This window comes from Dipteris shenzhenensis, chromosome 22 (assembly GCF_047967505.1).
Source record: "Dipteris shenzhenensis isolate YYH24624 ecotype China chromosome 22, Dip_SZ_1.0, whole genome shotgun sequence".
NCBI classification, from domain to species: Eukaryota; Viridiplantae; Streptophyta; class Polypodiopsida; order Gleicheniales; family Dipteridaceae; genus Dipteris; species Dipteris shenzhenensis.
Window position 1 is genome coordinate 7,468,915 of NC_141617.1, and position 14,249 is coordinate 7,483,163.

The window sequence follows — 14,249 nt, forward strand, 5'->3', positions numbered from 1 at the left end:
GAGGGATCTCCAACAGAAAGGGCGTGGGAAATGGTTGAGGATTGAAGGAGAACAAGCTCAAGCAAAATTTTGGGAGAAGAGGGAGAGATGGTGAAGAAGAAGAAGAAGAAGAAGATGATGATGTGGCAGAAATGGGCTCAAGGAGGATCAAATGGCTCTGATACCATGTTGGAACACTGAAAGGAAAGAGTAGAGTTGACACAAAATCAGAATACTTGCATATAGAATGAAGAAGAAAGAGGTCCTTAAGTAGGCACCTCATACAAGGTCACTGACATCACTGATGACCTCAAAGCTCCACAATCATCTCCTCAATCTCCTCCTAGATTCACTCAATCATCCTATGTGGCTTTTCCACCACCTAACTGTGCTTGTGGGCACCTAACTGTGCCTCTAGCACTCACACATAGAAACATAAGGTGTGCCTGAGGCATACACCTTGAGATATCCCAACACTTCCTTCGAACAAGTTGACGCAACTCGTTTGTGAAGTGTCCTCAAGCACGTACTGCATGGAATCGATCCGCTTGCAATCCCTCACCATAACAAAGACTTCAATTGAAAAGCATACCAAGAGACGAAATAGTAGAGACTCAACACCAATGGATCACCACAAATACCAACCATTGCACGAGCGACGAACGCCCATTGTTCACTTCAATCTCACCAACTCGCCTATTGACCCATGCACTTCCATCATGCAAACTATACACAGATTCGAAACAGATCACAATTATCGATGTAACCCAACCACACTCGTGCTTTTAACCATAACACCAAAACTGCGCGATGTATTTCAATCAAAGTTGGTCCTCTTTCACACTAACCCAAAGACAGTCAACGAACCCATCAACCAAGTTCCAACCCCATGTGAAGTTTCTAACAACATAGTACAGACACTAGTTACACGACAGAATCTTACAGCACGGAGCACGTGCTCCTGCTAAGAAAGATACTTTTGTCGTTGGAATCTACGAATCGATTCAGAAAACAGATCTTGTAGGAGAACTTGAGAGGATGGTCCTCTGGGTTTTCGGCTACGGTTCGCTTTTGTGGAGAGCCGGATTTCAGTACGATGATAAACTCGTGGGCTACATCAAAGGTTACAAGCGAGTTTTCCATCAAGGCCAGGATCTCTCTCTGTAATTCCCCTTATGTCCTGATAGCGATTCCCATTCAATCCTTTTTTTTTGCATGGATTGCGCTTCGTTATGGTGTATGTCCTCGCGACAACTTTCAGACCCACTTTAGAGCAGGCCTTTCAACGTGATCAATTACAGGGAATACGGACCATAGAGGGACACCTGAACTTCCAGGGAGAACCGTCACTCTAGAGCAAGATGATGGAGCAACTTGCGTATGTTCCCTCTCCGTGGTCCTGTTCTTTTGTTTGGACGATTTCGTGAGACGGCTCTGATGTACTTGCTTCCCAGAATTTCAGTGGGGAGTTGCCTATTGTGTGTCAGGCAGTGAAAAGGAGCAAATAGCCCTATCTGTAAGTCCTCTTGATCTCGTGGTATTCCATTGAGTTATCTGAATTGTCCTCTCTTTACTATTTTTTAAGGAATGTAGAGAAAAGATGATCTTCATGTGAGGCAGTTGTTGCCATTTGATTACTAACTAGGTTGTTCTTACAAGGGAACTGTAATTGCATTACGACGTGCTGTTTTATGGAATGGCACACGTGCAATGACGGACTATTTCTATGTTTTAGTTGGTTGTTTGACAATCGCTTCCACATTCATGTAAACTTTTTTCCTGTGATATAAATTTTAACGATAATCTGTGGATGCTATTTTTATCGTTTTCACTATTCCACTATTGTGTCTCTTTACTTCAATGCTTGTCTACTTGATCAATATGCGTGCAATTCTATGATTCTATCATTGTATCAGATTTCTGTCTGACTTGATCCTGGGTAGAGGAGCGCAGTAGCAATAGAAGGCATTAGCAATTGCAAGCAGCAAATCCTACACCTGCAAGAAATTGTGTGTTTGGGCCTTCGATATTCCAGGATGGAGTCTACGTGCGCATCTGTCAGTCACTGATCTAGTCTTTCGGCCATGAACCTAGCCAGCAATGCTCTCAATGGGCATTGGCAAGAAATTCTTTAGCAAGGTTCTGATGTATGTATTGTTTGAAGCAACAAAGCCTTTGTGATCTGTGTGAATGCTATTAGCCTGATTTGATGAGGGTTAGAGAAATATAGAAGATTGGGTCCTTGTACCCATTGAGGGCCCCTTCCCCAAATAGGGAAGAATTTGTTTTATACTGGAGAACTGTGAAATACAAACGACACGCCTTCAGCGAGAACGGAATGCAATTCCGAGGATGACCCTTCGACACTGAGAGCTGACCCATCGAATGCCTGAGAAACAACCCAATCTCGACTAAGGCCTGTGCTGCCCACCCTGACAATGTAGACGACTGTGCGAGGCTATCGAAGAGGCTGGTGTTGTCCACAGGCATAGAGATGAAATGGAGGACGGAAAGATCTGAGATATGGAGCTGAGAAACTGAGAGATGAACTGAGTGAAAGCTGACAGATGAGAGCTGAAAGGTGAGCTGGGAAAGAGCTATAATCGAGCTGTAAAACTGAAAGGAAAAGCTGCTGAAACAGACACCAAACCTCCCTCCATTTGCTGGTCCAAACCCTGCTGTAATGCTTCGTGTACACCCTCTTGGAGAGGCTGAATTGTACTGATTTGCTACTGCGGTACATGGGCTCTCAGGGTGCACAGGGGCTGCACAAGAAGGCTGGAAAGAAGCCAAGGAAGGCTGGGACTGAATGCCTGGAAGGTGCACCAAGGAGCCGTTTATATAAGGCTGGTTAGGTTGACCAGTCAACCTTTGACTGGTCTGCCTTTGACTAGTCAAATGTTGATTGGTTAGCCTTTGACCAATCAACCTTGACTGGTCGGCCTTTGTGGCCAATCCCAAAGCTGGCCCTTGTGGCTTGCCTAGAGCTGGCCCTTACGGCTGCCTCTATCTACTAACCTAGGCTGGACCTAACTAATCTAACTAGTTCTCCAGTGGGTAACCAGTGCACAAAGACTTGTCCTAAGGCTTGAGAGACTGACCTACTTAGCTCGTGCCTGACTATCCCTAGACTAGGGCTCACAATTGGGTCACGGCATATGGCAAAATCACCTAGATTAGGGATCTATTAGCACTTGTCGATATTGCCAGTTGTCACCTTGCACCCAAGTGCAGGGGTTCAAAGTGACATTTTCTTCTGCAACGAATGCAGCTGATATTGAATGGTGGAAGCAACAAGATAATGAAACACGTGCAGAAATTATATTCAACCTTGGAAGTCGCCGAATTCAATTAATGCTTCAACTCACAATTGCCAAAAAGGTTTTCGTTAGCAAATCACTTTTACATTAGCAAGGCTTGCTTGATTAAGCAGCCACGGCAGGCTTACAGATTATAAAATGCCGACAAGAGACAATACTTGTTGTGTGTCTACCTTTGTCATGGAGGCCTTTTTTTGTAACAACTTGAAGCAGTGTCGAGAATCTGACTTTATGAATCCTTATCTCTAAAAATTTGAAAGAGAACTACATGTGACTCTTAAAGGAAATGGCAACACACGGCTCTTCAAGTGAAGAAAGAAGAAGGCCCAGATAATGTTTCTATTGCTGAGAGACTGGTCATTGTATGCGAGACTGATGTGTAGAGGAGGAAAAGTAAACTGAAGCAAATTCTTAGAATGCAGTGAACCTGACCCATTATTGCTGGCTGTGTGGAGAAATGAAGCTGTTTGGAGGGCAACTATGTCGCCATGTGACAATTATCCAGATTCAGATCGAAGTAGACTTACTACCTTATGGAGTTCTCCGAATATGGGGGTGAGTTAAAAGACAGAAAACCCTCAAGATCTTTCTCTTAGAAATTCTTAGGGAGAGGGGGTTGTTAGAATAAAGTGATGCCAACCTCTGAATACTATTGATGCCAACCTCTGAATCAGCAATAAACAATGTGTAGACATGGGAATACTATTCTTGAATGGGTGTGTCCATCCTGATGTGGTGATAATGCCTGCTATATGTATTCAATTCGTGCAATGTTCTATACCATATATTCCACCAAGATCCTTTCTGGCATAAGTTTCTCTTTCTGGGCATTCATTATGCTAAAGTTCTTGTTTGGCTGTAAATCAGAGCATATGGTATCATCACAGCCACAGTTTCCACACGTCAGAGAAGCTCTTCATAGTAGATGGTATTTACAATTGGGCCTCGAGATAAAGCAACCGTTACTATATCTTCTTTTCCTGATATGTTGGATTTGAAAAGGGAAAGATTTTAGGAAACCTTGTTGTGAGGCCTATCTTTGTCCAAAATATTGTCTGAATAGTATTGAACAGTTTGGTGGCCACCTTTTATAAGGACGAGGCTATGTTTTCACACTTTGACGGGATGCTGCTAGCATCTTTAAAATTACATATGTCATATTTCTGCTCATAAGGTAGCAACCTTTTCCTCTCAAACATTATTGCATGTATCTTGATTCGAGTCTTCTCAAATGAATGACACCATTTTGTGAATACGTGTTTGCTTTTATTCCTTTTCTTACCCTTACAAAAGAGGCTATGCCATTTGTATGGAATGAAGATCAACAACAAGCATTTGAGCATCTCAAAAGTTTCAAAGGCTCCTATACTCAGGCTACTAGATTGTGACATGGAAATTGAGCTACAATGTGATGCAAGTGAACATGCTATACGTGCAGTGTTCCACTAGCATCTGCTGAGACAAGGTAAGGGTTTGTAAGATCCGGAATACATTCCAAGACTAAAGGCTACTTTCGCTTTCTAAATCGCTTCTTGAGCTTTTAAAACCAGGTTGCTCAACCTAGTTCCATTTAAGATTCATGCCTGGTGGAGCCAGTTATTGAGCAAGATATACAGTGATTCTCTGAGAATAGGAGCATAGGCCGAGAATGATAATTGTCATGCATCGGTAAGCTTTGGCCATTCTTGTTTTGCTTTAACTTTGACACAATTTATTTTGATATCCATCAAAATAATTTATTATTTGTTACCCTTTAGGAGCTACTCGAAAGCCTTCTCTGGATGAAAAACCAATATACTTTTAAAGAACTTCACAGTGTCACACGGGCCCAAAAATATATCTTCTATGTGGCAGCAAGTTGGCTGCATCTACGTGACACCCTTCAATGATGTATGAGAAAATGGTTTTTGATGGTGATGTTACTTTTAAGTCTTTAGTCAACCCACATCTTGAATGTGTGGAGAAATGAATGCAGAGGAGTGGGTGAAAGGAAGGTGTGAGGTGCATGCTGACAATAGGTAAGAGAGCATGGTAACCATAGATCTCAAGACACTGACGTACACAGTTTATGATTTATGTTTTTTAGTTAAAGCGTTGGGAACTTTAGATTTGGTATGAACTAACATTCTCCTTATATGCTAGCCTCATTTTCAACTGAGTGTGCCCTTCATGTATGGAGCTGTCACTAAAGCTCAGTATGAAGACCATTCTATAAATGTATATTGCCTGTGCTTATGTTCTTACAAAGTTTTGCTTTACTAGTGATTGCTCGTGAAGTCAGTGAAGATGGCATAGGAGCTAGTCCTTGCTATGCATGATGGAGATCATGGTTTTTGTCCTTCTGGTGACTATCAAAAGTGAAAGTTGGGAATGCTCCTTGATCCTTTGGAAATGTATGAAACTCCTTTTCAAGTCACTCATTCAGAGAACGATTCAGCCCCCTTGTAATTCAAGGTTGTACCTTTAAATTCCTAGGAGATTCAATGCCAACGTTTTGTTGGAATAGGGTTGGTCACCTCCCCATCCTTAAACCCCCATATGAGGAGAGCAAACGGGAGGGTGAACCATATAGGATGACATGTCATCTCACTAGGAGCATAATTGATAGTGTTTCTCAACTTGAGAGTTGTTTGTCTCCTTACAGAGCAGTGTCACATCTGTTTTCTCTGTCAAAAATATAAATATGAAGATATCTTTGGTTCTCATCTTGGATATATACTTTGAATGACTTTGTTGGCATAACAGATAATCCATGCTATGGATGATTACTTGTGGCTTTGCAGGCTTGTGCTCAAATCGACAAGTAATCACCACCTAGATTATTTTGAAGTGAGGAACATAAACATCTATGTGAACATTCTGAGCATCATTTTAAGCAATAAATTCTTTACTTGTTCAGACGGGTTTTTGTGTTTTTGCAATATGGCATGGTTTAAAGTAAACATCAGCTTTTTGCTCTAATGTATAGAATACACACTTTAGCTCCTTTTGATTTGTCGTGGAAGGGGGATTGATATTATGCATCCCTTTTGCAGTATTTGGAGCTTAGAGAGAGAGAGTATGATATTCGAGCTCATGTGGACCTTTACACTGTAAGTTATTGTGAATAATGTATTAATGTTTTGTTGGAAAACATAATTGATTTCCCTGTGTTCTAAAGTTAGATATAAATTAAGTAATTTTCATGTCAATATGTCATAGTAGCTAGTCTCTGCTATGCGTGATGGAGTTTATGGTTTTCAATCTTATGAGTGACTATCGTGAGATTGAAACTGCACTTTGTTGTGTTTTTAGAGGATGAGTTTGGGAATGTTCCTGGATTCATCTAGGTATATGCTTCTGCCGTAATAGCGGACATGCAAATTTCACCTTGTGAAGTTTTTGTCCAAGTTGCGGCCTGCTGGTATTGCGATAATTCTTTCTATCTTAAATGGTGCGTTGCCCTATCAGCTAGATTTAGATTTAGATGCTCGTTTGGGAGAGACTAAATCGTTTAGACTTAACAAGCAGTTGTAGCTTGAATGAAGAGATTTGGACTACTTTTTGATTAGCCTTCTCCTTTAGTGCTAGCCTTTGTCATGGCTGAGTTTGCCCTTCACCTCCGGAGTGCCGACAGAAACTCAGTACGAAGACTTTGTATTAATGGATGCTCAAGTATGTGTGGGTGTGTGGATTTGTATGTGTGAGAGCATACTTTTATACTATGGTCTACACCCACTGTTGGGTACTGATGACGTCAGTGGGGATGTCATAGTAGCTAGTCCCTGCTATGCGTGATGGAGTTTATGGTTTTCAATCTTATGAGTGACTATCGCGAGATTGAAACTGCACTTTGTTGTGTTTTTAGAGGATGAGTTTGGGAATGTTCCTGGATTCATCTAGGTATATGTTATTAGCTTCATGTATCTAGCTCATGCTAGGCTGGTCTTCATGCATATTTCTCCCCCTCTTTTCAGAATATGTATTGATGAGCTAGTGCTTGAATTTGTATCCACAAAGGCCTTATCAGACCAACAATGGGAGATCGATCCTCTCTTTGTTACTCTAGTCGATGATGTGGTACTCTTTGCAAACAAGCTGAAGCACAAATTGCAGGTCAACATTGACAAAACTAAGGTCATGCTAGTCAAAAGTTAGAAAGGAGAACTGCCCCAAAAAGAGGTTGGAAAATAGATTTTTGTTAAACTGTCCATTATTTTAAATTCCAAATTTTAAGTCGTACCCCAGGCTAATCACCTTGAGTTAGAATCAAACTATAAATAAGTGCAAGCAACACAAAGAAACCAAACCCATAAGGGTGGAGCTAGTGAGCTCAGCCAGCCATGGGTCCATTGTTTTGGACCATCCCCGACCTGACTTCTAGACCTCTATTCCACTATGTTCCTTTCGCTAGGTTTGTATTTGCTTGCTAAGAGGTCCATGTCCGAAGGAAACACTCGCTTCTAGGGTGCCCTAGAGATTGATCCCTAATTTGAATTGATAAGCCTAGTCTTGGCTATCTTTAGCATTTGGCACTAACTTTTAGAAGCCATGCCTAAAGTTTCTCACTTTCCACAAAGGCCCTTGCTTTTCCATGCCAAGTTTTTAATGGAATAACTTTGCTTTTCTTTTAGTTATTGGTCGACTCTGTCCATCAGATATAGAGTCCTAGCCCTGGCCACAGCCAACATTGTGTTAGACTTACATCGACCGTGGATCCAATCCAGATCTTAAGCTACCTTGACCTTTAACCTAGATTATCCAATAATAGTTAGGCCTTCGTTAGTCTTGTTAGAGACAAAGAGAGAGTGAGAAAGAGAAAAATAAAGAAATTCTATTAATGTTCACAAGAGACCAACAAGTTGGCACAACAAAAAACCAGCTAATACATCCGTTCAAGGAGGGCACAAGGCAACTCCAAGGCGTGCATAAAGCGCCTCTAGGCTCTGAATTATTTCAAGGTACCTATACTGTAGTCTAAAATTAAGACAATAAATGGCTCCACATTAGTTTAAGGCTGAGGGTCTTTGGTTTGGATTTAAACTCCTTGATTAGAGCCATGCCCTCTCGATATACTGCACATTTTTCATCCTTCCTAGCAGCCTTGACCTTGGCTAATTCCATTGCCTTTTGGTTCAGTCAAGTGAGTTCTTCTACTGTCCATATTTTGGTCCCTTCCAGCTCGTAAGATTGGCAAAGAAGCATAATTCGTATATTCAGTGTGCTAAGTGTAATTATGGCATGCCCTCTAGAGTGGCAAATATTACTTCTGGAATCTGTCCCTCTTCGTCTTCTTTGGCCATTCAATGCTAGTGTGGCTGCTTTGATGTGTGCTTGAGTCTCATTGTATATATACTCCTCGTTGAAGCAGCCTTCAGGAAGGCCACCTATCTTGATCTTCAGTGCATTGCTGCTATTGGCTTTGTGCTTCTTAATCTCAGCCTGAATGTCAGTTTTATTTGCCTTTGTGTCCACCTCTACAATCATTTCCTTCTTCTTTTGACACTATCCTTGACTGTAGGGACTAATTGAGGGGTAGGAGGAGAGGCCTTGCAGGTCTGATTACCTAGGCGATTACAGCTCCTGAGCCCTTTGAGGTCCTGGATTTGGGCTACCAAAGCTGTCATCTGTAACCTTAGCTCTTGTATTTCTTGCTGTATATAGAAAATCTGCTCGAGGGCCAACGATGGGCTGGTTAAGGCCCCCACGTTGGTATATCCTGTAGAGTATAGGCTTTCTTTGTTGGAGATGAGGTTCGAGGAGATTTTGAGGGGAATTTGTGCTCCATATTGGCCATGGTTCTGATCACACCCCCTGGGTTTGGCTGGGGGCTCAGCCCAACTTGATCAAGCGAGGGGCTGCTGCAAGGAAATGCTCTGCCAGTTTTAAATACACAGCAGCCTCTACCTGTGAACTGCTCTAACGCCCCCCTGCCCAAGCCACCTACGCTGGGGCTGAGTACGCGAATGAGCGCCTAGAGGGGTTCACGGGCTGTGGCTGCGGTATGGTCGCCCGCCATCATCATAATCAATTGGCATCAGAGGCCCCTTACATTCAATCAACCACATTTAATCAAGCCATGCATGGATCGCACGGGCGGCCAGATGAGAGCCTAGTCACACCCATTCAACTTGCATGGAAAGAGCTCATTGGAGATGGTAATTGTGAGAAGAAAGATATTATTAAATTGACTTTTTGGATGCAACTTTATATTAATATGATTATATAAGGGGTTTCCTTAATGGATTTTGGGAAAAAGTTCTAAGTTAATATAGAAAAGCTGGCCATTTTTTTTCCCCAAAAATTCACAGACAAGGGATTTCGAATATACCCCTCAAACACACATGACAGTCTAGGTTTCTATATAGTGAACCCTGTTCAAACACACATGATAGTCTAATTTTTTCTATATAGTGAACCCTGTTGATGAAGGTGTACTTTTCTTAGATACTATTTAGTTTTCTGAATGACCTTGGGATCACTGTTCACTATAAGACTGCACATGGCCATGTGCGACACACGTATGGCCAACATGTGCTTCATGTGTAAGAGGCACGCACATGCATAGACATACCTTGTTTGCCTAGTGCCTACTTATTCATTCCATTCCTCTTGCCCATTGGATCAATAGGCCACACTTCCCTTAGGGTTAGTGAAAAACCATCAGTTTTAGATGTCATATGCCTTCAAAGTATTCTTGAAGGAAAGAGGGATATAAGGGGCCTATTACATCTTTTATTTTAAATTTCTATCATAGTCCCCATACGTACAAGAGAGCTATTACCTCCAACAAAATACATTCTGAATATTACCCGCACACATATGCCTTTCCACCCGCAATTTGCATGTTAGAGTCTGACGAAAAGAGATTCGCATTCCCCATACATGGAAATGTTTATTGTGATAGGCAAGGTAGGTTCTGGCTTCCTTACCGACATGGTGCTTGGTCATGCATCATTAGGACTGTATGGATGAAGGATCATCACGTGCACATAAAGAAATGTGGCACTGGCTTCAACAATGTAAGTTATTGCAATCAAATAATGAAATTACCCTTTTCTATTTCCAGTTTGCTATTACGATCTTACTGATAATTCTGACCTGAAGTACTTCTCATAGTCCCACCCTGGCATTGAGGCAGCCACCCTTAATGCTGCCACTTCCATCATGAATACTGCCATTTCACTTGGAGCACAGTGGATATCGTGTAGCTTTTGAATCAGATGGTTTTCTTGGCAGTAAGGGTAGGTGGTCATATTGCGGGGTTGTGCAAACCTGATATGAGTATCATTAAAATAATAAATTATATATCTCTATTAGCATTGAAGCTCTTGCAAAGATCTAGCACTCATTTTCAGAACATGTTTCCATGTTATCTGCATCACTCCGCTTTTCCATCTGTGATTAGAATTTATTCGAGAAAATGACATGTTTTGGTCTTTCTACCTCTGGGAGTAGGTTTACTTGCTGATAATTATGTGGGGTAGGCCTATCTATGACATGTCAGAGGACAGATTTTCCAGGACGATCCTGACAATGTCCTTGCTGAAGTGACCAATGCATTATATCTCATGTATGAAGCTTTACTACTTTTGTGAAGGTTCTTTACTTGGTTCTAGAATAAATCTTTGTCATTTATTCCAGACATGATACAAAATTCTGATGCTATTCAGGACTGACAATTTGAGGTGGTCTTTGTAATTTTTGAAATGCACACTGACTGATGTCTATGCATGCATAAAAGAATGTTGTATTCACAAAGATGTTGGGAGAATTTTACTAGGCTCTCATCTGACCCTGGAGAAATGAAGTCAGATATGAATTAATACTTATAGTAATCAAAATGCTCACTTCTGCATATGCACTTATGGACAATTCTGTCTCTGGCTGATCCCTCACCACTTATTTCTCCATCAAGACATGACACAGGAACTGAAAGCATCAATTGAAATTATAATGGGTAAGGGACATCTAAGAAATTTCAAAAAACAATGGATAGTATACTTCTTTGCAAAGTGGTTTTTGTGTAGTGTTCCATTTCAAAGGAGGTAATTTGTGCAGGATCCTTTGTCAACTGAACCAGCAATATCTGGAGTTCTGGTGTACGTTACAGAGATTGTGTCATTTCCATGCTGTAGTTCCATTCTCCTTACCTGTAGATATCTCAATGCTTACAGTGGATTACAGGTATATTGCTTCAAATGACATAAACAGAAACAAGTATTATTTGGGTGTGGCACCTTTGAAAGATATGGCCTGGTAGGTGCTCTGAAGTTTACTATGCTTTTGTTTTTTTGCTTATGTAATATTTTGGGGAAAGAAGATGAAAACATACTTTTGTTTGTCAGGCAAATAGCAAGGGCTGTAGGTCCATCTGGACCAAATGCAGACTATATTTTCATGCTTCAAAAATCCCTTCATGAAATAGGCAAGTCCTCTGTAGCTCAGTGTGAAATTGATGGCCCAAATGTAATAAGAAATACAGCCTGGCAGTGCGAACATTTGATGTTGGCTTAGGATCTTCACATGGTCTAAAAGCTCAAGAATTTTAAAGGATAAGGTTACAAGATGGAATAAAAAGACATCACTATATGTTGACGTTAAGTTTTTGGGAAAAGTAAAGAGGCCTTGAATCTTCTTTGCGTCATATAGCATTGAGTCAAGTTGTAGAAGTTCAAACTTCAGAGATATGACTGGAGTTTATAAACTTGTATGGCAGGTTGCGGAGAAGAGGAGCTTGATATTTTAGCTAATGAAGTTCGAAACCTGCTGCAAGGACTGGAGTGTTGATGGCACAATGGAAGCGTTAATATTCTAGCTAATGAAGTTGAAACCTGCTGCAAGGACTAGAGCGTTGATGGCACAATGGAAGCTATTTTAAAACCTTGTTCGAAAAAAACATTCTGGAGTTGGATTAAGGCCAGCAGTTGGTATTGGCCTTTAGATTTTAATTATTCATCCCAACAGCTACTAAAGTGCATTGTGTAGCACTGTATTATTTCTAATATGCAGCTCATTTATGCTGCCCTGTTGCTTAACTATTATTGAGGATGGCTCCAATTTTTTGTCCTGAAGGATGGGCTCATAACTGCTAAAAAAGAATGGAAGTGGAGGATTGTGATCAAAAGGTCACTTGTGAATTGTGAAGATTGCTGTTTGGGTTGGAAGCTGGCATTGACTTAGAATTTTCCCATGGACCAAGGTGTTGCTTTCAGAAATTTCCTTCACAGGAATCTGGCGTTCATACATTGATGCAAGCTTATCCCATACTGCTGTTGTTGACGTCAGGTTTTCTATGTAAGCAATAAGATGTCTTTGACAGAAGTGGTGAGAATATCAATTTCTTTGGAATTCTCCTGGTCTGATGCGATACTTGTGGCTGTTTTCTAATATGGTATGTTGATTTGCCTTATAAGTCAGACTGTGAACTCAGACACTGTGTTTTCCTGCCAAAAATAAGTTTTTGACTAGGCATTTCCAAATCTTATAATTGCTGTATTCTTGAATTTGGTAGAATGGCGTGGCAATCTTCTGGGCCTAACCAAGGTTTTCGCTAACTATGGGATTGCCAGAGTGAAGATGAGGCAGCATTCTGTAGAGTCTATTATCGATTTGAGATTGCCAGAGTGAAGATGAGGCTGCATTGTGTTGAGTCTATTATCGATGTGATGGAGAATGGATTAGAGTGATTCGAGCTTTCGTTGTGATGTTGGTATGTTTGCATGGGAATTTATACCCATGGGATCCGAATTTGCCTTCTTGGATTACTAATGATTGTGAACTCACATGAGAAAGAAAGAAAGAAAGAAATTTTATTAGAGTCTTCGGAAGACTGATGGGTCTATGAGACTGGAAGAAAACTTGATACAAATCACAGTAAGCATCATCACCCAAGTCTGATCATACATAATCAAATACATTTGGGTGTAACAATTGAAGAAAAAGACTGGAGCGGAGCGGAATCCTCCGTATGTCATGTCGCCCGGGCTGGTGCATAGCTAGTGATGGAACGGTGGTGCTCGTCAAGGGGTGCCGTGCGTCTCAATCTCCTGACGCAAGACCAGAGCCACCGTGATCTCGTGGGACGTATCTCGGGTCTAAACAATGACGGGAGATCCCTCGGAGTGATCTGTGTGTCCCCTCGATGTCTTGTGTGTCGTGCTGCGGTCGTCGGGTCAGAGTCTCTGTCACGTCTACAGCTAGAGATTGGATGATCAATGTCACTCGATATGGGAAGAACTCTGTGATCTTGCTCTAAGAGGTGTTTGATGATGTGGCCAAGCCTCGTCGCCTAAGTAAGTACTCTCTGTGTCGTACCCCCTCTTGAATGAAGGTCGCGAGGCATCTTTGATCTGGGTAGGTGAGGAATCTGGAAAGGAGCTCGGAGTCGCGTCTCTGAAGAGGCAGTGGTAGCGACCTCGGATCTCGTAGTACATTGGGTACCTGAAAATAAAATGCTCCTCCGACTCAACCTCCTGATAGTCGCACAATATGCATAAGTGATGCTCCCTAGGAATCCCCTTTGCTCTGCTGCTCTCTATGTGGAGGTGGTGTGATGATACTCGAAATTGTCCGATGGAGATCCGTAGTGAGGCATATGAAGCTCAGTGTACCTCGGTGGTGTGATATATCCCTCCTTCGAAATACGAAGATAATAATCTTTGTAGAAACTCAGCTTCACTTGAAGCTCCCTCGGCTCCAACTAGGTCCTAAAGGTGTGTAGCTGCAAGAGATCCTCTCGAATGACTTGGTGTGTGGCCCAATCGGGATGGTGGGTGGGAGTACCGGAGGTATATGAGTGAGGCATATGAAGCTCAGTGTACCTCGGATCCGTACTGAGTGAGGCATATGAAGCTCAGTGTACCCCGGCGGTGTGATGTATCTCTTCTCCGAAATACGAAGATAATAATCTTTATAGAAACTTAGCTTCACTGGAAGCTCCCTCAACTCCAACTAGGTCCTAAAGGTGTG

At 41.7% G+C, this 14,249-nt stretch overlaps 1 protein-coding gene across 4 annotated transcripts; it reads left to right on the forward strand.

The window, feature by feature from the left end:
* Window positions 1-842: 842 nt before the first annotated feature.
* LOC147887677 (gamma-glutamylcyclotransferase 2-3-like) lies at window positions 843-12,604 on the forward strand. 4 transcript variants are annotated; one of them, XM_087393506.1, is made up of 9 exons: window positions 843-1,126; window positions 1,281-1,357; window positions 1,442-1,495; window positions 6,335-6,391; window positions 11,340-11,380; window positions 11,466-11,537; window positions 11,627-11,706; window positions 11,998-12,061; window positions 12,131-12,604. In XM_087393506.1, exons 1-9 carry the CDS (start codon window positions 1,018-1,020, stop codon window positions 12,264-12,266), a joined length of 690 nt encoding a protein of 229 aa, XP_087249632.1. In that variant the 5' UTR covers window positions 843-1,017; the 3' UTR covers window positions 12,267-12,604. The 4 variants fall into 4 exon arrangements, with proteins under 4 accessions (XP_087249632.1, XP_087249633.1, XP_087249634.1 ...); XM_087393507.1 differs by having other exon boundaries at window positions 11,493-11,537; XM_087393508.1 differs by lacking the exon at window positions 6,335-6,391.
* Window positions 12,605-14,249: the final 1,645 nt, after the last annotated feature.